General features: G+C 49.1%; 11 protein-coding genes across 11 annotated transcripts; 3 read left to right on the top strand and 8 right to left on the bottom strand.

Annotated features, from left to right (window-relative positions):
• Window positions 1-3: 3 nt before the first annotated feature.
• EV420DRAFT_1732575 (heat shock protein 70) lies at window positions 4-2511 on the bottom strand (the record flags this gene model as incomplete). The annotated part of the gene is made up of 8 exons (XM_060479940.1): window positions 4-311; window positions 367-680; window positions 734-937; window positions 989-1263; window positions 1315-1865; window positions 1918-2040; window positions 2140-2337; window positions 2391-2511. 8 exons carry the CDS (start codon window positions 2509-2511, stop codon window positions 211-213), a joined length of 1887 nt encoding a protein of 628 aa, XP_060334575.1. The 3' UTR covers window positions 4-210.
• A 263-nt stretch (window positions 2512-2774) lies between these two features.
• On the bottom strand, window positions 2775-3421 carry EV420DRAFT_1618921 (uncharacterized protein; the record flags this gene model as incomplete). Its single annotated transcript, XM_060475406.1, has 3 exons — window positions 2775-3000; window positions 3023-3168; window positions 3194-3421. The coding sequence occupies 3 exons, from the start codon at window positions 3419-3421 to the stop codon at window positions 2775-2777; spliced, it is 600 nt and encodes a 199-aa protein (XP_060334574.1).
• A 534-nt stretch (window positions 3422-3955) lies between these two features.
• On the top strand, window positions 3956-4819 carry EV420DRAFT_1639191 (uncharacterized protein; the record flags this gene model as incomplete). Its single annotated transcript, XM_060476939.1, has 3 exons — window positions 3956-4157; window positions 4454-4506; window positions 4568-4819. 3 exons carry the CDS (start codon window positions 3956-3958, stop codon window positions 4817-4819), a joined length of 507 nt encoding a protein of 168 aa, XP_060334573.1.
• A 198-nt stretch (window positions 4820-5017) lies between these two features.
• On the bottom strand, window positions 5018-6174 carry EV420DRAFT_1639190 (Alpha/Beta hydrolase protein; the record flags this gene model as incomplete). The annotated part of the gene is made up of 5 exons (XM_060476938.1): window positions 5018-5312; window positions 5370-5853; window positions 5905-5917; window positions 5980-5996; window positions 6048-6174. The coding sequence occupies 5 exons, from the start codon at window positions 6172-6174 to the stop codon at window positions 5018-5020; spliced, it is 936 nt and encodes a 311-aa protein (XP_060334572.1).
• Window positions 6175-7090: 916 nt separating this feature from the next.
• Window positions 7091-8773, bottom strand: EV420DRAFT_1156568 (uncharacterized protein). The gene is made up of 4 exons (XM_060466127.1): window positions 8419-8773; window positions 8103-8366; window positions 7602-8030; window positions 7091-7546 (listed from the first exon to the last, which is right to left on the bottom strand). Exons 1-4 carry the CDS (start codon window positions 8648-8650, stop codon window positions 7233-7235), a joined length of 1239 nt encoding a protein of 412 aa, XP_060334571.1. The 5' UTR covers window positions 8651-8773; the 3' UTR covers window positions 7091-7232.
• Window positions 8703-9495, bottom strand: EV420DRAFT_1732556 (uncharacterized protein; the record flags this gene model as incomplete). Its single annotated transcript, XM_060479939.1, has 3 exons — window positions 8703-8830; window positions 8880-9287; window positions 9339-9495. The coding sequence occupies 3 exons, from the start codon at window positions 9493-9495 to the stop codon at window positions 8703-8705; spliced, it is 693 nt and encodes a 230-aa protein (XP_060334570.1).
• A 2041-nt stretch (window positions 9496-11536) lies between these two features.
• Window positions 11537-13223, top strand: EV420DRAFT_1522895 (membrane bound O-acyl transferase family-domain-containing protein). The gene is made up of 3 exons (XM_060472267.1): window positions 11537-12324; window positions 12374-12401; window positions 12450-13223. Exons 1-3 carry the CDS (start codon window positions 11624-11626, stop codon window positions 12855-12857), a joined length of 1137 nt encoding a protein of 378 aa, XP_060334569.1. The 5' UTR covers window positions 11537-11623; the 3' UTR covers window positions 12858-13223.
• A 215-nt stretch (window positions 13224-13438) lies between these two features.
• Window positions 13439-15687, bottom strand: EV420DRAFT_1522892 (uncharacterized protein). Its single transcript, XM_060472266.1, has 10 exons — window positions 15610-15687; window positions 15510-15556; window positions 15371-15453; window positions 15195-15286; window positions 15078-15133; window positions 14990-15013; window positions 14764-14924; window positions 14204-14709; window positions 14056-14146; window positions 13439-13999 (listed from the first exon to the last, which is right to left on the bottom strand). Exons 1-10 carry the CDS (start codon window positions 15628-15630, stop codon window positions 13914-13916), a joined length of 1167 nt encoding a protein of 388 aa, XP_060334568.1. The 5' UTR covers window positions 15631-15687; the 3' UTR covers window positions 13439-13913.
• Window positions 15688-17848: 2161 nt separating this feature from the next.
• Window positions 17849-19429, top strand: EV420DRAFT_1732548 (uncharacterized protein; the record flags this gene model as incomplete). The annotated part of the gene is made up of 2 exons (XM_060479938.1): window positions 17849-18686; window positions 18749-19429. 2 exons carry the CDS (start codon window positions 17849-17851, stop codon window positions 19258-19260), a joined length of 1350 nt encoding a protein of 449 aa, XP_060334567.1. The 3' UTR covers window positions 19261-19429.
• On the bottom strand, window positions 19317-20321 carry EV420DRAFT_1639184 (uncharacterized protein; the record flags this gene model as incomplete). Its single annotated transcript, XM_060476937.1, has 9 exons — window positions 19317-19460; window positions 19519-19546; window positions 19596-19662; window positions 19716-19723; window positions 19792-19939; window positions 19994-20016; window positions 20073-20194; window positions 20246-20256; window positions 20303-20321. 9 exons carry the CDS (start codon window positions 20319-20321, stop codon window positions 19317-19319), a joined length of 570 nt encoding a protein of 189 aa, XP_060334566.1.
• Window positions 20288-21532, bottom strand: EV420DRAFT_1156069 (uncharacterized protein). The gene is made up of 10 exons (XM_060466126.1): window positions 21310-21532; window positions 21115-21255; window positions 21005-21057; window positions 20937-20953; window positions 20820-20885; window positions 20750-20763; window positions 20662-20690; window positions 20520-20603; window positions 20388-20470; window positions 20288-20332 (listed from the first exon to the last, which is right to left on the bottom strand). Exons 2-9 carry the CDS (start codon window positions 21203-21205, stop codon window positions 20393-20395), a joined length of 432 nt encoding a protein of 143 aa, XP_060334565.1. The 5' UTR covers window positions 21206-21255; window positions 21310-21532; the 3' UTR covers window positions 20288-20332; window positions 20388-20392.
• Window positions 21533-21661: the final 129 nt, after the last annotated feature.

Here is a 21661-nt window from a genome sequence, read left to right as displayed (position 1 = left end):
ACCGTGGAGAAGCACGACTACCTTCCAATCAGACGCGAGGGACAAAATTGCACTGGTTTCTAACTTTTTTTTCTCATTTTATATGCTTCAATGAGGGCCATGTATGCGCTGCTACTCAACAATAATTAATGCCGTCGAGCGCGTATCGTCTAACCGCCACCGCGCTACGATAATATAAAGTAAAGTATTGGTATGTATACAGAGAATCCTTTAGAGCTCATCGTGGTCTCGGAACGCCTCCTGGTCGTCATCAGAGGGTCCAGCAGCGTTATACAATTTTGTCGTTATGGGGTTGACGATGGCTTGGACCTCTGTAGAATACGTCATTAGAACTGATCATCACAAATCAAAGAGACGAAAACGTACCAGCCAACTTCTCTTCAAGGTCCTCCTCAGTCGCTGAAGAGCCATACTCATCCAACCAGTCAGTCGTGTCCTTGACGGCGTCAAGGATGGTTTTCTTGTCCTCATCGCTGATCTTTCCTCCTAGACCCTCCTGGTCACCGATCTGAGACTTCAATCCGTACACAAAGGCAGATAGGGAGTTCAAAGCTTCGATGCGCTTGCGCTGGGCCTCATCCTCAGAAGCGAACTTCTCAGCCTCAGCCACCATACGATCAATCTCTTCCTGTGACAGACGGCCCTTTTCGTTGGTGATAGTGATCGACTCTGACTTGCCACTATCGAAAATTGTTAGTAAGAAAAACGAACGAAGCATCAAAAGTCCACTCACGTTCCCTTGTCAGCGGCGGCGACCTTCATGATACCATTGGCATCAATCTCAAACGTAACCTCAATCTGGGGAACACCACGAGGCGCGGGAGGGATACCGGACAACTCGAACTTTCCGAGAAGGTTGTTGTCCTTGGTCAGGGAACGTTCACCTTCGAAGACTTGAATCAACACAGTGGGCTGGTTGTCAGCGGCAGTCGAGAAGCTAAGGCAAGCCGTCAGCCTGAGGGACTCGAAAACACATCAAAAAACTTACATCTGGCTCTTCCTGGTGGGAATGACAGTGTTCCTAGGAATCAACTTGGTGAAGACACCGCCAGTGGTTTCGATACCGAGAGTGAGTGGGCAGACGTCGACGAGGACGACATCGGCAGTTCCTTCCGCACCTGAGAGAATACCACCCTGGACGGCAGCACCGTAGGCAACAGCCTCATCGGGGTTGATACCCTTGGAAGGCTCCTTGCCGCCGAAGTACTCCTTAAGGAGTTGCTGGACCTTGGGAATACGAGTCGATCCACCAACGAGCACGACCTAGAACGATGATAAGTATGAAAGTGAAACAAGAAAAACCAAGGCACTTACTTCGTCAACGTCTTCCTTCTTAACACCAGCATCCTTGAGAACCTGCTCAACGGGCTTCATCGTCTTCCTGAAGAGATCCATGTTCAACTCCTCGAACTTGGCCCGGGTCAAAGTCTCAGAAAAGTCATTGCCATCCTCGAAACTCTCGATTTCGATACGGGTGCTCTGTTGGTTGGAGAGCGTCCTCTTGGCCTTCTCAACCTCCCTCTTTAGTTTACCCATAGCGCGGAGGTTGCTCGAAACATCAGTGCCGGTCTTCTTCTTGTATTGCTTGACGAGGTACTCGATGACACGATTGTCGAAATCTTCACCACCAAGGTGAGTGTCACCAGCGGTAGCCATGACCTCGAAGACACCGTCATCAATAGACAGGAGGGAGACATCGAAAGTTCCACCACCGAGATCGTAGACGATGATCTGGGACTCGCCACCTTTCTTGTTGAGACCGTAGGCGATGGCGGCAGCGGTGGGTTCGTTGATAATACGGAGAACCTGGAGACCGGCGATGGTTCCGGCATCCTTGGTAGCCTGACGCTGAGCATCATTGAAGTCTGCGTCAAAAAGTGAGAACAAGTCGCCGGAGAGTATAAAGAAAAGGCGCACAGGCAGGGACGGTAACGACGGCGTGGGTGACCTTCTCTCCAAGGTATGCCTCAGCGGTCTCCTTCATCTTAGTAAGGACCATAGGCGCTGATTCTCCTCGGGAGTGAAGTCGCGGGTTTCGCCCTTGTACTCGACAGTAATCGCGGGTTTACCACCCTTCTCCTGAACCTTGAAAGGCCAGTGCTTGATGTCCCGTTGGATGTCACCATCAGTCCATTTTACGACCAATGAGACGCTTGGCATCGAAGACAGTGTTCCTAGGGTTGGAATGGAAGGCGTTCTTGGCGCTGTCGCCAACAAGACGCTCGTCATCGGAGAAGGAGACCCAAGACGGTGTGATACGGTGACCCTGGTCGTTGGCGATAATTTCTACCCGACCGCCCTTCTGAACACCGACACATGAATACGTCGTTCCAAGATCTGTTCCACAAAAATAAGGAAAAGACATCACTCAAAAAGAAAAAAATGCTCACCGATTCCAATGACAGTTCCATATTCTGCGTGTGCCTCCTCTGCACGTACAGAGCAGAAAAGGGCTATCAAAGCGAAGAAAGTGAAAGAAAGAACGGATACCATCCGTCGTGTCGACGACATTTTGGGGAGGAAAAAGAAAGTACAGTTCGATGTGATGGCGGCTGTCCTTTATAACAGGGAAAGGAAACGGGTGACGTGTCGCTGCGTTGGCATCGACGTGAAAGGCACTAAGTTCCCACGAAAGAGACTTCGCGCATGACGATTCTCGCATACTTGCCGGACAATTAACTGGCAGTGCGTCCGAACACAGGATTCTGCCATATGGTACACAATACGTGTTTCAGTAAATCTGCTGGAATCCTTGGAATCCCAGGCCACCCTTTTCAGTGCTCCTTGCCAGTGTCTACGTGTTCTTTCAAGCTGGCTCTCTTCTGCAGCTCTCTCACCCCGTCGTCCAATATAAACCTCGCATACATACGATGTGCCCATTCTGCCCATCTGGGGAGAACCTTGTTGTCACCGTCGAGCACAGCATAGTTATGCGCACTCGAGAAACCAACAAGGACATCATCACCATCCCTTTCGACCGGCATCTCATGTCTTCCCTCCCTCCATCAGCCGCCACGGATACCCATATCTCGCGATGGTCTCGAAAAATCTGATGCTCCCCTCAGGAATAGCCCAACGAGTCGTCAACTGCGATGTCGAGCTGGGCGGCTGCACGACCTCCAATGCGCCACCAACCAGCTTAGCTCCTGGCTTCATCTCTAGTTGCTTCTTTGGCGCCGTTTATCCACCCAACCAACCTGCCTTCTAGACTTAACAAGCTGCCGTTCAAGAGCGCATCGGCCCATATCCTTCTCGCTTCTTCGAGGCTGAATGGCTGGGGAAACAGGCTGGCCGGCATGCGGGCGTAGTATGTAACAGGGGAGTCAGCGGGTACGTATGTCGGTCGACTCGCGTCCTGCTTATTGGGGACCCAGAGCTGCGACGTCGGTGGTGGTGTATGCGGAGGGTATTGCTCCAACATGCTTTTACATATTTGAGTGGACTCGTATACACCGTAGGCAGCCACCACCGCCCCAAAGGCTCTGATCCTTGTTTGCGTGATGAAAAGCATGTTTATCGTCGTGGTCGAGGTCCGCAGCCTTCAAGCCAAGTACCGTCCTTAGATTTCCAATACAGAGTCCGAATTTGTCCGAAACGTGCCGCGAACTGTGAGCAATTCAGTCCTTGTGCCCAAAACTTTCCCGCAGGGCCCTTAGAGCCAAGACTAATCTTTGATGGAATGACGAATGATGCACTGATGCACTCAATCAAGCTCCCGGCCCGGAATGAAGAGTCCTTACTTAGTGCCTCTTCCTTTTAGGCGCCCGGTAAACCCTATACGAAGTTTCTTTTTCACTGAAAACCTTCGCGGTATCCTCAAAATCCATATGTCCAACAACCAGCCGCCCAGAAACTTCGCGTTATTGAGATTTGTTGTGCAACACCCTCTACCACGTGAATAACGTCACGTTCCCCTCCCTGCCACGTCCAATCTATCTTCCTTCCCACATTCATCATGACCTCCGAAATTATGTACCGCCAGTATATCGGTGAATCCGACCTTCCCCACGTCATGGCGCTCGTTCAGAACGAGCTCAGCGAGCCATACGTTATATACACCTTTCGTTATTTCCTACACCAATGGCCAGTCCTCCATCCCTCTATCTATATCGCAACTAACACCATCCTCTATCTACAGGCCTCACCTATCCTTCCTGGTAAGCTCCTCTACCTGCGAAGCACTCCAAATACCTAACTTCATTATCCCAGGCCTACCCCAGCGATCCGTCCAACTCGGACCCAATAGGCGTTATCGTCTGCAAACAAAGCATGCACCGTGACACCTACAACTAGAGGCTATATCGCCATGCTCAGCGTCAGCAAATCCTGGCGGAAAGCGCGGAATCGGTTCGTCCACCTTTCCAGCTCTTTTGCTATCCTCACGTGAAATTCAGATACTTAAAACCCCTACCAATTTTTTTTGGTGCGGTTTTCTGTTTTCTCCTCTAGCTAGTGCGCTTGTCCGAAACTCTATTCGAGGCGATGAAGGAGGACGGAGTCGAGGAGGTCCGTTCTGTCTTTTTCGGTTCTCCCCAAACGTCATTTCTTATCAATACCCCTTCTACAGATCGTATTGGAAACCGAGTATGATAACCATGCCGCGCTTTCACTCTACGAATCCCTGGGCTTCATCCGTGAAAAACGGCTCTATCGCTTCTACCTGAATGGCAAGGATGCTTTCCGCCTGATTCTCAGCGTTCCGCCCAGTGATAATGTTGCTGCTGGCAAGGTTAGGAGGGGAAATGTGTATGGGGCTATCCAGGTGTCTGATTATACCGACGACGAGGATGATGATGACTCGAGTGTGTCGGAGCGTTAAATCTAGTTTGCTCTTTGGGTGACTACTGCTTTATCTTCCATCCTCTTTTTTTGGTTTGCTTTACTTTGGTCTTACTACCATTGTTGTTACCCTTTATATTTGTAGCATCTGTACTTGTACCCTATAAATCACTACTCAGTCTTGCTTAACGGTTTTTGCTACTACGATCGAGTTGGCATATATATACTAGTGCATAAATCAAAGATTACCAAAAACTCTATGTATGAAAATATACATATTCTCCATGTTGCAGGAGGGATCCCTGTCGAACAAATGATCCACACCTTCCAGCTCATCATACTGTACACCAGCATCAGGACCAGCAGCTGCAACAACATCTCTAGCCTGTCGGACAGTAACCTTATCGTCAATATCCCCATGAACGATATACGTTGGCGGTAGCGCAAATTCGCCAGACTTGAGAGTGGCAGCAATACTATACGCCGAAGGCTTAATCGACTCCCCCGCCAACAAAAGGTCCGCCAGAATCCCTCTAAAAACAAAGTCAAAACCGCCCCCAAGGCAAAGAAACAGAAAAGCCACGACGTACTCTTGTATCATATAATGATAGAACGCGTTTCTCGGGCTATCCAACGCAGACGAAGTCATGATCTCACCCTTATGATCAAGGAACGACCCCAGCTCCTCCTTATCTATGACGCGTTTAAAGTATGACACCGGGTACTGCTTCGTCGTCCAAAACGGATCCAACAGATCCGTAATAGGATACAATGCCGCGATACCCTTAACACGCCCCTTCCCAGGCGGGTCCAGCCCACTCGCCTTGAACCCGATTCCCGTCCCACACAGGAGCGACAACCACCCGCCGGCAGAGCTCCCACTGAGAATGAGCTTGTTGGGATCGACGCGGTTCCCCGTGGCAGAGGCGAATTCTGGGGTGAAGAGAAAGTCGATTGCGGCTTTGCAGTCCGAGAGGATGGCTGGGAACTTGACTTGGGGTGCTAAGCGGTAGTCTGCAGAGATGAAGCAGATGTTGTGGGACGAAGGCGAACGGAGCTGGTGAGACGAGGGCGCTGAGAAATGTATGAGTGACTGACTCTGTAACGGTCTTGATTACTTCTGACCTTTCCGTGTTCCCTAGATGTCAGTAGCGCGATGAGCATAAGCGAACCCTTCAAAGAAGTTCTGACAGAGCTCACCTGCAACAATCCCCCTCCTAGTTCTCTTATCAGCATACCAAATGACACCGATAACGGTAAAAACTCACCATGCCACCACAGAACAACCGGCGCAGGAGACTCAGGCGTAGCAGATTCCGGCACGTACACGTCCATGGCAATATTGAGGCCACCGACATGTTTAAAAACGATTTCCAAAGGCTTCACTGAATCCATAGCGATAGCGATAGTAGTGTGAGTCGTGCTGACTGAGCACGGGCGTCTTTATTTGAAGATTTCCCGCGTTGCTGAGATAAGTTAACATTCATGCATATGCGCTAGTTGCCGGTGTGAAACAGCGCGCGGTGAAAATAGCGCTGTACACAGTGCCCGAGCCGTCTTGGCGAAACAGAGACGCGAGCAGGAATAGCATTAGGGAGGACAAGGCAAGATATCAATGATCCTTGACCAAAGGAGAAAGACTTGCATGTTTCGGCGTAGTGACCATGAGGGATAGCTCGCTGCAACGCAATACGAATGGACTACAAGAAAGACCGCCCACCACGACGGAGAAAGAAAGAAAGAAAGAAGAAAGAAAGTGAAGTCACTCCTAGTGTCAGTAATCTCGGACTTGCGTGTGGCACGGTCCAATTACCAAAAACAGCCATGGTCCGTGCACCCACCCTCGGAAATACATAAACCCCATCCCGACATCCGAAAACCTTACCACTCTGGCCTTTTGGCTTAGATCAAGTGTAGTATCTGTTCTTAATAGTTTAACCACTATTACGGAGGCACCGCCTCCCGTATTGGTTATCTAATTTTTGCCGCCCTTGTCCTCTGTGCTCTGCTTGCAACGCGGAGGCGCGATGACCTTGCCACTGCAGTACTGGCTTGTGTTGTCGGGGGATCCCTTTTTTCTTTGCTGTTTATTTACGAAGACTTCCAGTTGGTGGTCTTCGGGTTGCAGCAAACTAATGGGGCATTTGTTGTGTTCTGAAAGTTGGAAGTTTGTTATCTGTATATTTTCGTATTTTGTTTTGGTCATGTCAGAATTGACGGTGCTGGTTATGCAGTTGTATCGTCCGTAAGTGACTGGTGTGGTGTTGTATTGGCTGGGCCTCTTGTTTTGTGTTTCGGTTGGTGATCATGTCAGTGATCCGTTAGCCAAGTACCAATGAATTCATGGTGATATCCGCAACCTTGTAGCCATGTATACAATTACAATGCCTAAGCAAAATGAATATGGTACATCAATGCTATGGTCCAAAATAAACAAAACTACTAAATCCACCTCAACGAAGTGTATACACCGGCGGCAGTTCATCCGGGACAAGTGTTGTCGTGTCAATATCCTCCGCCGACGGCCCACCAGCAGGATCATCCGTATACCGCAACCCACTATCCGTATGCACAATAGGCAGAGTCGACGCCGACATACCCTCTCTCGAAAGCGTCACCAGTGTATTCGGCCTTTTCAGATCATCATGATCAAGCCCCATGAAATTCTCGCCTCCGACTTTCCGCGTAACACGTGTGCCCTGAGACTGAGCCAGGAGGAAACGAAGACGAATGACGAAGATCCCTGGAATAGGTAGGGGACGGGGGGCTGCGACAATTCACGATCAGACTACCTTCGCTTGCCAGGAACTTGGAGGACTTACTACTCGGCATACTATGGGATGATTCTCCTCCATACGCCACCGATTCCCTCGGTGGTTGGTCTCGAGGGACTTCCGGTAACCGTCGCCTTTTGAGATCAGAGATCGACGGGAAATAATCGTCGGTATCTATCGTTGTGACGCTATGCAGAAGGTTTCGGCTAGACGGTTCGCCAGATGGTTGGTAGGACGACACGCCAGGGGACATGGGGGGCGACCTCAGCCCATAATCTGGAGGATACGACGGCCCACCATCTGATAGGATATGCCTATGTGTGTGGGATTTACGAGGCGAGGAGGAAGGGAAAAAGCGTGAAAATGCAGACCGTCCGGCAGGTGGGGATTCAGGTATGCTCGTGAGAAGAGGCGACGAACTGGTGCCCGAGGTGGGAGTTCTTGGTGTGGGTGGTTGAGTGGGAATGATATTGCGAACTAGGGGGATTGGAAGGGGGGAAAAGTTGATTGATATAACCGAAATTAATTCCAGAAGGCGAAAGGACTTACAGAGATCAACGGAAGCGTACTTGCCATGGGACGATACGATGGACGAGCCTATCGAGAAACGCGATACCAGCCGTCTCTCCGTTTTTGGGCCGGAGATATTATCAAAATCAGAATTACTAGGCGAAGTATGAACGCTCCGCATGCGCGTATGCTGGCCATGATGGGGAGACACCACCCCGGAGAGCGAATAACTCCCGTCTACGGAGTTCCTGACCAACACGGTGCCTCTTCTTCCGGTCCCAATCCCTGATGGCGGCAGGGTCACTTCCGAATAACGTTCAGATTGCAGACAGGGAATCAAGACAATCGTGCGTACGTGAATTAAGATCTTTGTTTTTCCCCGGTCGCTTCCCTCGCGTGAGAAGAAAGTAGATAATAGCAGCGACAGCTACGATGCCTACGACTGCACCAATCGTCCCTCCGACGATAGCTCCAGTACGATGTGACCTCCCAGAGGATCCAGCCGAGCTCCCTCCAGAAGAACCAGAATGTGTGGACCGAATAATAAAATAGTCGATATAAATAGCTGCGTCCGACAGCGCGGTCATTGTAAGAGTATGCTCCTGCTGGGGAAGTGTCCCGGACGTGAAGAACTGTTCGTTAAAAACAGTGGCGTTTTGAGCTGGAGCGTTGTAGGTTTCTCCAGCGCCAGTTGTCAATGGCGAATGCCGCAGAGGTCAAGGTGTTTGTGAGGTTGTCCAGCCGGCCATAAACTGTAATGGCTGAGCCTACAGCGGGATGTTAGGAGCATGAAACGACAGAAAGGAGGGAAGGTACCGGTGAACTGAAGTTCGAGAGAAGCACCCTTGCTACTCGCATGGGCAGTGACATTAAAGTCCCCGTCTACCCCAGTTCGCGACCAGTTGCCTGCCCATTTGATATCCGAGCTGGTGTCGTCAACAACGTACTTGGCGGCGGGGAGGGTACCGGGAGAAGGCTGATACAAGATATAGTCGAACCAGCCGTACGTCCCAGATGAAGTAGCATTGTTCCTGTGACACGAGTCGACGGAATAAACGAGTGTGTGGTTGCCATCGCTCAGCTGTGAGGATGCCCATATCTGCCGGTGGTGCGCTGTCGCGTTGATCTGTGGAGTATTAACCTCCGTTGACTTTCCATCCAGACTGAAAACCAAAGAACACGAGCCCCTTGGGTCGTAATCGCCATAGACAGAGATATATGTCCCTCAAAAATAATATCAGACAGGAACGTATTCCTCACACCGACGCGGCGCACCTGTGAAATTATACGACATCGACGCCCCCGTCTCATTAGAAGCGTGTATCGTCTGGCTGTACTCCATCGCAGACCCAGCGGACGTCCATGAACCAGTATAAGCTACATCCGCATCCTGGTCGTCAACTATGATCAAGCCGCCATCGACACTGGACATGAGCTAGAAGGAGTGACAGTGGTGGGTAGCGAGCGAGAAAGAACAAAAGAGCGAACATCTTCCCTCAGCCCTGGGACAAGGGAATTTTTAGTTTGATCTCGGCTCGTCGTTTCTGATTGGCGCTCATTGAGGAACGCCGATTAATGTTTTGGGGGAGCGTTCAATGTCCTCAAAAAGGAACGAGGACCCTGTGGTGTGGGTATTTTAATTCTGTCTATTGATGTATGAACTTCGATGGTGGACGTCTGGCTTGCTGGCCACTACTGGCTTCTGTGTGTGCCGTTGTACATACAGGGTCCTCCGAGTATTTCGTTTTCGATGCTTCAGGAGGCTGCTCGGTCCAGGCCTTCAGACATCTACATCGACATAATCAGCGATCGGGATCTGTGAAGGCGAGTGTTTGAGATCGGGAGTAGGAACTGCCTGCTTGCCAAGATGCACTTAGAAGAAGGCACCAGCATCGGTGAGGGGTGATGAACTTGAGGCCGAGAAGCTTTCAGCAAGTGTAACGTGTCGCTCATTGCCAGTATGCTTGCGATGCGCCGACATCGTGATGATGATGGCGCAGTCTAAATCAGATTAGAGCGCATGGGTTTGAGATAGGCAAACTAATATGAACCCTTTCTGACAGCTCACACGCAAATCTGGGGGAGAGCATGTAAGATGAAACACAGAGGAGGATAAGTAGTACCGAGTATTGACCGAGTTCGTCGCTCGAAGGGGGAAGGTCGGTCTTTGCCGTTGATCTGACTGAAGCTCAACAACAGACCGCGAGGAAATATCTCGCCTGACAGCCGAATCTTCAAAGGCCGCCTAGGGACGTTCAGGTGCTGGACTATCCTCCACGTCCTGCTGAACGTCATCGGATATCCTTTCCTCCCTCATACTCCTGGCGTCCGACAGGCTTGAAGTATATCTTGATGAACGGATCGGGAAAGACCTTGTGCGCACTGCAAGGTGTTGTAGACAGTTTCTTCGATTAGAGCCGTGCCAGGCACAGAGGTGGACATGCTTTCCATGCCACATCCTTCGTGACATGCTATTTCTGCCATGTCCTTATCAACGTGAATGAAAACAGGACCTATGGCATAGTAGGTCTTCCCCCCTGCTCCAGCGCACTGATTCTTTTCTCAGACTCAATGGATAAGGCGGTGGACAAGAGGTAGTACTTATCAGTTTCAGGGTCGATCGTGCGGTAGCTCATATTGAGGTTGCTGTGGCATGGGGAGCGGGCCAGGTCCAGATTATCTCCCTTTCAGCGTTAGGTTTCTGGCTACTAAGATGTTGCTTTTTTTTTCTGTTGCTGTCTTGACGGCACCACATCCTGTAGTGTCTGTCTACTCGAGACCAGCCACATCCGTGATCTGGACCCAATGGTATTCTTTGGATAGTCATGGACTCTGAAGTGTTTATAGTTGAGTATTTTTTCGTATCAAACCTCTAAGCTGAGATCTAACCTCCGTCGATAGCCTGTGATCTGCCAAACTTGTTGCGCAATCATGAACTCGATCCTTGACACTAACCAAAGGGACTGATGCCGTTGTATATTCTCCGCAGAAAATGCACTGTCATCTTCAAAAGTTCCCACATTTCCTTGGATAGATGGTCTGGGAATTTCTCTGGCGTATGCTATTTCAATGCTGCATTGAAGTCAGGCGCACCTCTGACATTTCCTCATCGCCGCTACCTGCGAGGAACGTATCGTAAGGTCTCGTCATCCGTAGCATCGTCCCCGGCGCTCGAGGCCTGGCAGGTCGATTTTCCTCGTCGCTGGGATGTTGATTTCTCTTCTTGCATCGTTTATTGCTGTTGCGACACTTTGTGCCTGGCTTAAATTAGTAGTGATCTGGTAGTTTGTTGTTGCATTTTTCTTCAAGCATCGTGAGAATAAGACAGGCGACTTCGTCCATTGTAACGGAAGCTTGGTGGGAGGCATGCACTTCGGTTCGTATTACAAATCGGGCGAAGTTACATAACTTCTCCATCACGTGTGCTAGTAGGAGTGGAGTTTTCGGCCTAAATTAAAAGTAATCGGACGACGTCTAAACCAAACATCCATCATGACATCCCTTGATCCCGAACAAAGTCCACTTTATTTCCTCTATTTTCCTTGTCGGGAACGTTCGCAATGGCAGACGAACGCCATCCATTTTCATACCCGCTGCATTCGCTCCTTCCCGTCCTCTTGCTTGTATCCATAACAATACGCCCAGCACCCTACCGACGCCTATTATTTCTACCCATCTTCAGTATCGCCTACTACCTCGTCTACCACACGACCACAGGCGAGATTATCTCCAACCTCTCCATCGGCGCGTCCATCCCACCCATCGTCGCCACAGCCCTCGACTACATCCTCCTCACCGACCCCCAAACCGAACTGTTCCAAAAAGGCCAGACCACCCCCCAGGCGTCCTTCCCAGACTTGAAATCGCGTCTCAAATGGAGCTTATCTCTCTTAACCAGCCAACGAGGCATCGGATGGACGCACGAGCCACCTAACCTCCCGCCATACACCACTCCCACATCCCGATGGTGCTTCGTCGTCAACCGGATAGTACAAAGTGCCGCGATGTTCATTCTCTGGGACGCCGCGGCAACGTATACGCGGTATCGACCCTCCTTCTACATCGACGGGCCCGAGGAAACGACTTTCCTAGGGAAATGCGCCTTCGTGTGGGGCTGGGCGGTGCCAGCTGTTGCAGCCTTGACGATGAATCACGCGCTGTTCAGCGCAGTAATGGTAGCTTTGGGCATTTGGGACGTCCAGACGTGGCGACCGCTCTACGGGAGCTGGTTAGACGCGTATACCATACGCCGGTTCTGGAGGTGCGTCGTCGAGCTGATTATTACGGTCACCGCTGAAAATTTATTCTAGCCTTACCTGGCACCAGCTCCTTCGAAAGGTACATCCAGTCTCTTGCATATATCAACCTTTTCACACCGTTATATAGAACATAACCACCCCAGGCGACCGCCTCGTCTCCCGCCTCTCCCTCCCGAAAAACTCCATCCTCGCCTCGTACATCAGACTATACATCGCGTTCTTCATCTCGGGATGGGTCCACCACAGCTCTGACTACATGGTCTTGGGATACCACGGTGGGGCACTCAAGTTTTTCATGTCCCAGGCGCTCTGTATCACCGTAGAGAGCGCCGTCATCGCCTTGGGTCGGCGCTTAGGGTTTACGGGCAGCCCTAATTTCTGGCGCATCGTCGGGTATATCTGGGTTCAATCATGGTTCGCTATGTGTTTGCCCATGTACATCAACCCTCAAAATAGAGCGGGGGTATCAGAGGCTGGTGTTAACTCGGGAATCATCGAAGGGCTCTGGAAATGGTGGATTACCACTTGGCAATAGATAATCTGGTATTCTTAAATTTTAAACTCGGCTATAGAGCGACTTAACTAGGTCTTCGAGATATACAGTAAATCCTGGGCACTTACTCTCTTCTCGTCGATAAACAGAGCTACGGCGGTCGTATGGCGGTCCCTATGTGCGCCTACGCAAGCATACTCCCACTGCCTACTCGAGCATGGAGGACTAGGACTAGGATGACCAACATCTTGAACAAATTCAGACAAATTTACTATTAACTTCTCTCTGCCAGATGTCGTCTTTGGACGCTATTTCTTTATTCATTGTTCGTGCAATGCTTCGTCCAAGGGACTTCGTCTAATGACCCCGTCTTTGCTGTCGTCTTTGACGCTATTTTCTTCTTTGCTCGTTGAAGACTGCTGAGCCTTTTCTTTGTACACAGATCGCACACCTCTTCATTTCATATCCTAGTATGCTATCCTTGTTGCTGCTCCCCACATCGTTCCTGATGTTACACTGGCAATACTCTGGGGACTGACTGTCACATCTTTCCTTCTGCCTACTGTTCATATACATAAGCGGGCGGATGTGAACCGACGATAAAGTGTAATGACGCGGGATGCCGGTAGACTGGCGACCGTTTCTCTGATCACAGTTCCTTGCTTGCAACGTCAAGTGTACAAAGGCGAGTCTAGGATGTCGGTGCCTTGTCTGTACATGGTACATATTATACATATTTTCTGTGATATATTCACTTGTCCCTGCAATTCCCTCAAATCCGTGAGATGTTCTTGGCTGGTGACTGAAGATATCACAGCGGCATGAGGGATTGTGGTCTGTGACACGTTCTGGGATTTAGACCGGTTATCTAAGTATCTATCCATCTTATATCTTTAACGTTAACTCGATGTTACAGAGCGACTTATCTAGATCTTCGAGACATATAGTAAATATCGAGCACTTACTCTCAAAAGATGCAATTGTACTTTCCTTCTATTATATGAGTAAACGACAGTCCAGAAAGGTATATAGAGCTCTCCAATTACAACGCCATGAATATTTACGCTAGCAGTAGAATGTACACAGCCTTCGAACTGTCTAACCAGATGCGGGCCAACTATCTTGGAAGACATATGCGTCTTCCGTGGGAGGACTGATCCTGGCAATCCTTCCTAGTCGTTCATCTACCAAAAAGATACGTCAGAATCGATACAGTCAGCAATCTCGGAAACGAGCACACATGTAGGATCATTATCGATATGCTCAAAATTCTTAAGCTTCCAGGTGGTCTGGGCCGCCACTTCGTCCTTCCTCCTCTGCCTCTGATCATTCTAAACATATCCATCCCATCATTAGACAGAAATAGAACAGATAAACACGGTACTCACCTCAATCTTCGTCTTTTCCCTGCTCGCCAGATCGAAATCACCTTCCCTAATACCCTTCGCCACAAGATTCCACAACTTTCTCGTCTCAAACTCGCCCATCTCCCCACCTTCCTCACCACCTATAGCCGTCACCTCCTCTTTGGGACCCGTGACGTCGTGGAACTCCTTCCCGGATCGAGGACCACCAATAAACTTGCTAGTCGTATGCCACAGCCCTTCGATGACGTGATCTTTCCCGGCCCCACCACATCCAGGTGCTGGAGTAAGAATGGCCTTGAACGAGTGAGACTTGCCAGAGAAGTAGCCCCGGCCTTTGTAATCGATCGTCGCGACGTAGTTGCCTCCGATGATGTAGGTATTTTCTGCAAGCTCGATATAGGGTGAGCCGTACCACAAGCCGTCTATTCGTAAACGAGGGAGCGTGATAAGATACTCTATGGGCTTTCCGGATGGAGGCGTTACGGTAAGGATGGCATGTCCAATTTGCTTGACGATGATAGAACCTCCTGCACGAACTCATACATTCAGTCGGCGACACAGTGTATGCTGTATACGCTTACCACTGAAGCTGGTCTTCTGGGCGTTGTGTCCCACAAGCTTGACACCCTTGCTCTTGTTCTGGATAACATACGCGGTTATCGGTGGATGGTGTGATACTTGCTCAACCAGTAGATCCGTCTGGCCACGTCCGTTTCGATCAGGCCATTGACCATAGAACAACCTGAATCGCCACAGGGGTCAGAAGCCGGTATGAGGAGGTATCATATGGAAAACGCGTAGACTGACTCTCCAAGAACCGGATTCAATGGTCTGCGAGGAGATTAATAGCTAGAGGATGAGTGATCGTTCGATGAATAAAGCGAGGACGAATCACTTTTTCTCAGAGCCCATGGATTCATTTCGTGAGGTATACTGGCCTTTGAGGGTGCTCTGTAGCAAGACAATCGTGGATTACCAGAAGCTTTAAGCATCAAGGAAGCAAGAAACGTACGACGAACCACTTGAGTACAGCAAGCGCGCGCTCTTCGTCTGTCGTCGCATCCGCAATGGCCGCAAACAATTCTGGTCGTTCACACCAGTATGCTGGAGAAAGCGTAAGAGCGAGAAACGAGAATAACGCCCGGATACATAAGTAACATGCAACCATCCCTATACTGAACCACGTACCAGGGAATTCAGTCAGGGACACGGGCGAGAGGATAAACGGCGGTGCAGTCATCGATGAGAGATCCCCAGAAAAAGAGGCGATCCTGTATACACAATTCCTCAGTTCGGCCTGCAACACGACACTCGATGCAGCACGCACGTTTTGAGAAACGATGTCCAGCTGCTGCGCTGGGCGGCAGGGACAGCCTAGAGACATCATTGTTCAACAATTTTGGCGACGGAGAGCAGGGAGAGCGTACTTCTCCAGCTTGGTCAGACATGGCAGCAGCGGTGATGATGATGGTGGTAGTGGTGGTGGTGGTGGTAGTGGCGTGAGGTGAGGTGCTAGATGGATGATCAGGTTGCCGGTTTTGGCAACCCCCGCTGTTACGTCATGCGTCGACGATGGATCCCTAATATCGTAGACGCTTTATTGTCTGCGTCGAGGGCCTTGTCGCAGTCGCCCTCGAGAAGAAATCCTATACTCAGCAAATTATAAACCATTCAGCCCTGTGACGATACATGGGTATAAGCTGCACAATCATTGTGGCCCATGGTACAGTTTAGCAGTATCATTACTCAGGCTTCCTTAGCCTTCCTACCGTTTACATATAGCCCATACAAATATCCCTCTGGGTTACGCAGCCACCAGAAATCCTCGGTTGATATTCATTGGGAAACATCGTAGACATTCACATCAGTGTCTTCCACGAAAATGACCTCTACAGTACTCGGCCGCGAGCACTGGGTCTAGCACATGTACATCTCTATCAAGACTACAACTGATCTGAACATAAGACTGGAGGTCGTTTGACCCTCAGATCCATCAGGTGGTCGGAGGGTAATATAGTATCACGAATCTCTGGCACTGGAATAGTAATGATAGAAGGCGAATCTGTGTTTTGATATACTAGACTTGCGATCGAAGTACTCAGACAATCTGGAGCAGGAGAATGCTGTATGCTCGGGGAGGGGAGGTTGCATCCGCAAGAGTTTTAGTAATCAACAGTGCATTTCCTGTGGATGGACGATGAAGCGGGAGAAACGGATCGATCGCCGGCTGCATGATCCTGAAGAGAGAGAGAACTTTTTTTTTTTAACTGACTGATGCCAAACATGGTCCGTCAAGACGAGGTGAAAAGTGGCCGAATCTCGAAGAGATCTGCCATGGGTGCTGAAAGAATCCCTCGGAGCGGATACTGGACACAAAGGCACGAGGCAGAACAGACATGAGAACGTGAAGGCGGAGTTAAGCACCTTCTGGCAACCGAATCTAGACAAGACAAGTACTTCCGTGGACCAGGAAGAGAGAAACTAGATCTAAGATGTGAGGTTCACATTCCCACACGAACTAACGAAAGAAAATAGACAATAAAGACCAACTCGGAGATAGTACAGCTGTTTCACACGAGATGAAATCTAAGAAGGGACAGAAGCGCGAGCTGCAAGTTGATAGGTTGACCGATTCTCATGTAGATGTTGGGAAACTCCAGACTCGTCCAGAGTCCAGACAAAGATGCCGTCGGAAGAGTAGAAGACCTTCCTCAATCAACGTAATAACTTGGAAGAGTGCCTTCCCTAGCGAAGATATTCAGCAGTTACCGCCTCCACCATCTGCACGGGGTGAACAAACACTGAAGCTGAAGGGTTGGAGAAGAAACCAGACCCTGCAGCCGAACTTAATCGGCTAACGGGACAATCGGACCGATGTGCCGGTTCGATGAACGGCCTCTCTTCCATCTACCACCACAAAGGCTTAAAAACGAAAGCAAAATTTCGCTATACGCTATACAATAGTCTCTACTCGGTGGATGGCCAGACAAATGGAACTCCTAGTCTAGCTTTTTGCTCTGCTTCATTTTAGCTTATTTAAAGTGATACAGTCTTGAATTTTCTTTCACCTATGACAAGGTTGCGCCCTCGACGAGATAGGCTAGTCATTGGTGATTCAGAGGGAATTCTGTCTCATGGATTGCTTCAGCCATCCCTTCAGAGCCCGTGTATATCCTACCGATGAAAGTGTATCCGTTACTGGGGTTGCAACGATGAATTTCGGAACTTCGACTAAGAAAAAGGGACTGCCTTCTCCTCTTACGCAGTCCATCGCTTCTTATATTTTAACAGTGAGTTGCGACTGGAATGCAGTAATTGGGTATAATTCAGCCTCTCCACGTTATACTCCGTAAGGGTAGGGGCTCCATGAAAAAATATTTATTCATCGCAAAGCATAGATTTAAGTATCACCTATGCTTTCTACCTAGACCCGTAAATACTGCACTCAGCACCGAATTATCATCCATTTTTCCCTCCAGATACCAGTAATGACAGCATTGTAATTAAATTGTAGGTCTCACCTCGGGCTCGGGCACCCGAGTGTTCATCACATACGTCAACGACGCTTCTCTACCTTTGTGCAAATCCCAGGAACACTTGAAGGTATTGTCTTATTTTGTAAACTACGGCATGTAATACCTCAATCCCCGCAGGTCTACCGCACCCATGCCCAAGATTGTCCATTCCCAGCTGCCTAACGAGACCTGGGACACGATTATTGATTTTCTACATTCGGATTATCCTTCCCTCGTGGTCTGCAGCCTTGTTTGCAGGTCATGGCTCCCCACGAGTCGATACCATCTATTCAAAAGAATAGTGCTTCGGTCTCAACATAACCAGCAAAAATTCTTGAGGTCGACCACTGGCATGACATTGCAGAATTGCACATTCGGGGGATACACCCACCGCCTCGAGCTGTACGGGAACTGCGCCAAAAGCCCCTGGGTCCCAGACAGAACCACGCTGTTCCCTTGGGATTTATGTGAGCCCATCATCTCACGCCTCCCACTCTTCTCCGCAGTCACTTCCCTCCATCTGAGCGGCATCAATTGGGACCAGATGCGCGACGTTGTCGTTCCTTCTGTGATGTCCATATTCTGGAACATCACAGAACTGGACCTGACTGACATGCTCTGGGAGGACCCCGTTTGTCTCATTCAGTTTCTGGTGGCGTTTCCCATGTTAGAACAGCTTCGCATATGCGCGGGTGGATTGATAACAGATGAACCTCCCGAGAGGGTGGCTTGCTATAGGCTAGGAACCCGTCTTCGTCGTTTGGTTCTTAGAGCTATTCTGATTGAAAGTCGCGTGGCAAATTTCGGCTATCTTTTCAAGTGGCTGTCGAGGCAGCGTCCTCCACTTGACTATCTCGAAATTGACATGTCCTTTCACTCGCCCATGGTGCACCCTGGCGGTCTAGCTGATTGCACAGGGTTCATCCGCAACCTTCGTGATGTCCGGCATTTTGTAGTGGCACCACCACAAATGGATAGGTCGATCACCCGTGAGTTTCCTGAATTCTGGAGTATATGAGGGTTTTGGTCTTGACTGATTACGGCGATGAAGTATCACAGCCAATCTTGGATCTGTCACATTGGACTAAATTGCGCGTATTGCATTATCGACAGTACCCCTCAGATGTGCTTTATCCATGGCAACATCATTTGCAAGAGTCTATATCCAAGATACCGCAGCTACAGGAGTTGAGGATACAACTGTCATTTGGATTGTACGACTCGACGTCTCTCGTTAGTGTCTTCCGCTGGGAAGACCTGGATAATGTCTTATCAGTTCTGCCGAATTTAATTATGGTACAATTCGCTTTGAAAGGGATAGAGTCGGAAACTGCAGACCTGAAAGGTGAAAAGCGGCTCCTCAGTTATAAACTCCCTCGATGCACTGCTCGAGGTCTCTTGTCCGTAACAGAGGTAGTTGATGATTATGGTACGTGGTCCCTCCCTGACCAACGAACTATTGTGCTTAAGGTTGCTGGCCTCAGTTTGAAGTACCGGGTATTTATCGTTGTTGAATACGTTGGATTTATTCCATTGCATCGGCCGAAGCCCCTTCGTTTATAGATAGCATAGTAAATCGACGGATAATTATAATATGAAATGTACGAACAACCAAATCTCTATACAGGGTTGTCGTCCAATGGCACATCGGCTGTTTGTGTTCTCTGGGAAACCGGATGTGCGAATTCAAGCGTATCATTCCACGTCGGAGTGGCGTTCTGCCCGAGAACACGCGACCGGAGGTTGAGGATGAGGTGTGCTCCCTGCCAAGTCAATAGTTAGGTCAATAAGGAAAACGAACCGCTCAGAATCGGTGCGCACGGAATAAGAATAAAATGCCATGGTCCACCTGCGAATCCGGTTAGTTTATGCATGGTTGTTGTAAAATTGAGACTTACGGTAGAAAAGCTGATTGTATAGGGCCACTAACAGCGAAGGAAGGGATCATACCAATGACAAGCGCCGCTATTGGTGATGAGATTTTTTTCTTTGATCGGCGATATAGAATTAAAACATACCGGCAATCCTGTCGATCGCGGAGAAAAGATTCAAAATGCGGAGACCTTTCAAATGGGGAAAGAGAAATTGACCCACAATGCAAAGAAAACGCTACCATCTGTAACAAAGGCCATCAAAAGTGGAGAAACGGACTCGAGCTCGCGCATTTTCTTCAACGTAATGCCGCCGTTCAAAGACCTATGCGTTTGGAATAATTTCCATAACGTCAGTCCCAGGAATAAGACTGTGAGATCGGTCAGTTCAGGTGCTCGGTAGATACAGTCATATTAATACGAACGGGCAAGAGTCAAAGCTGGAACACTTTTATCCCAGAGAATTAACAAACGCTTGTAGATAGGAAGAGAAATAAAACGAACTATGCCGATAGAACGAATTCAAATTGTGGAACTGGCGCTGCGCAGCCTTGCCAAGGGGCTGGTATGGAATATACCCCTGCAGCAAGATCGATGGCTAGCCTAGAACATGCATAGAGAGCACCCTATGAATAAACGTTCAGCGCATGACTAGTTCTCCGTTGATGAAGACCCACCGTTGCGTCACCTATCGGAAATTAAATTCGCATTCAGTAATGTGAACCAGACCGTACCGATAACAAAGAGAACCATGAAAGTCAGCACTAGTGCATGCATGTGAGCGTTGCAACACACACAAAGACGGACGTGTTCACGTACGCCATCTATTCCGGTTGTATAACGAAAAGACCCGAAGAAGCAAAATGATGTCCAATATTATGATCACGAAAGAGGGACCGCCGCTAGGATGGGGTTAGTTCACGAAGACGGCGGGAAGGCACAACCACTCACATTAAAGACCAATACCAGTAGGCCTGACAGCTGGATCGATGGCGCTAAGAAGTAAACCTTAAACGTAAACGCCATAACATACAACTACGCAGAACGGTATACATGTAAAGCCAAGTCAGTCAGGGTAGCTAATCGAACTCACTCTTTTTGGAATGTCAGTAGCAAGGGACACTATGACATATTCATATGAGATATGCGGAGATAGCAAGCGCTATGCAAAAGACCCGTACTGATGTTCGCCCCACTAGAACCAATGTCATTTGTTCGTCCAAGATGGGAAGACTCAACAAGATTACTGACATGAGATAGAGGAACGGGTAGTAACGTGCAAGGAAATACATCAACTTGGGTATCGACCATTGAGAGCTTTGGAGAATCATGGGTGATGCCAAAACATGTATCAATCACAAGACTTACACCCAGATGTAGTTAACCTAGAGAACGGCTATTCAGAGAACCCAATGGTAAGAATACAGACGGTGTACCTCATCCCCGAATGACACAATAATGTCCCATGTCAAAAAAGACAAGGCGGAAACTACGTTGTCACTATCAGAGAGAAAAAAAACACGAAAGGGGGCGCCACGACACGCACCATACGAATAACTGCTCTTTTTGTTCTCGTAAAGGTTGTTGACAAAGGCCTGGAACGCGGCGATGGCAGCGGAAGCATCCGCATCCGACATTTTTTAATCAATGTAGAAGTTGTGGGTGTGACGGTCAAAAAGCAGTTTATCTGTGTAATTTGACGAATCTTATACCTGCACTAAGGCTAATATAGTAAATGTACCTAGGTTCATCGGCGAAACAGCCCTGCATTCAAAGCAGGGATGATGGCCGTTTTGGGACCTTGTACATGTTGATCGGCTCCTGGGGGTGTAGCAGACTACCGCAAAAAGATGGAAATGATGATGGGATCAAAGCGACCAAGTCGTTGATAGTGGCTCATCGGAAGTCACAGACTCCTTTAGGAAATCGTTAGCAAAAGCAACGAGGCAGTGGGGATCCGCAACTGTGCCTAAGTACAGGGACGAATCAATATCAAGGCATGGAGCGATTGAAGCTCCTGGAGACGAATCAGAGAATCAGTTTCACATGCGCAGTAGTATATTGTACCTCTGGGCAATGTCCGAGACTCGTAC

The sequence above is a fragment of the Desarmillaria tabescens genome, assembly GCF_030435595.1.
Source record: "Desarmillaria tabescens strain CCBAS 213 chromosome Unknown EV420scaffold_8, whole genome shotgun sequence".
Taxonomy (NCBI): Eukaryota; Fungi; Basidiomycota; class Agaricomycetes; order Agaricales; family Physalacriaceae; genus Desarmillaria; species Desarmillaria tabescens.
The sequence above is the reverse complement of the archived record's forward strand: the minus strand, read 5'-3'. Positions and strand labels throughout refer to the sequence as shown.

Coding starts and splice junctions, on each gene's coding strand:
- EV420DRAFT_1156568 (XM_060466127.1), bottom strand. CDS start 8,650: ATGACCGCGCTGTCGGACGCAGCTATTTATATCGACTATTTTATTATT. Junction 8,031..8,102: donor GTACGCTTCCGTTGATCTCT/GTAAGTCCTTTC, acceptor CAATCCCCCTAG/TTCGCAATATCATTCCCACT. Junction 7,547..7,601: donor ATCCCATAGTATGCCGAGTA/GTAAGTCCTCCA, acceptor GAATTGTCGCAG/CCCCCCGTCCCCTACCTATT.
- EV420DRAFT_1522895 (XM_060472267.1), top strand. CDS start 11,624: ATGGCAGACGAACGCCATCCATTTTCATACCCGCTGCATTCGCTCCTT. Junction 12,325..12,373: donor ACCATACGCCGGTTCTGGAG/GTGCGTCGTCGA, acceptor AATTTATTCTAG/CCTTACCTGGCACCAGCTCC. Junction 12,402..12,449: donor GGCACCAGCTCCTTCGAAAG/GTACATCCAGTC, acceptor ACCGTTATATAG/AACATAACCACCCCAGGCGA.
- EV420DRAFT_1522892 (XM_060472266.1), bottom strand. CDS start 15,630: ATGTCTGACCAAGCTGGAGAA. Junction 15,454..15,509: donor TGGACATCGTTTCTCAAAAC/GTGCGTGCTGCA, acceptor TTGTGTATACAG/GATCGCCTCTTTTTCTGGGG. Junction 14,147..14,203: donor GGGAAAAGACGAAGATTGAG/GTGAGTACCGTG, acceptor GGATATGTTTAG/AATGATCAGAGGCAGAGGAG.
- EV420DRAFT_1156069 (XM_060466126.1), bottom strand. CDS start 21,205: ATGTCGGATGCGGATGCTTCCGCTGCCATCGCCGCGTTCCAGGCCTTT. Junction 20,604..20,661: donor CTACTGACATTCCAAAAAGA/GTGAGTTCGATT, acceptor CGTTCTGCGTAG/TTGTATGTTATGGCGTTTAC. Junction 20,471..20,519: donor TACTGGTATTGGTCTTTAAT/GTGAGTGGTTGT, acceptor ACCCCATCCTAG/CGGCGGTCCCTCTTTCGTGA.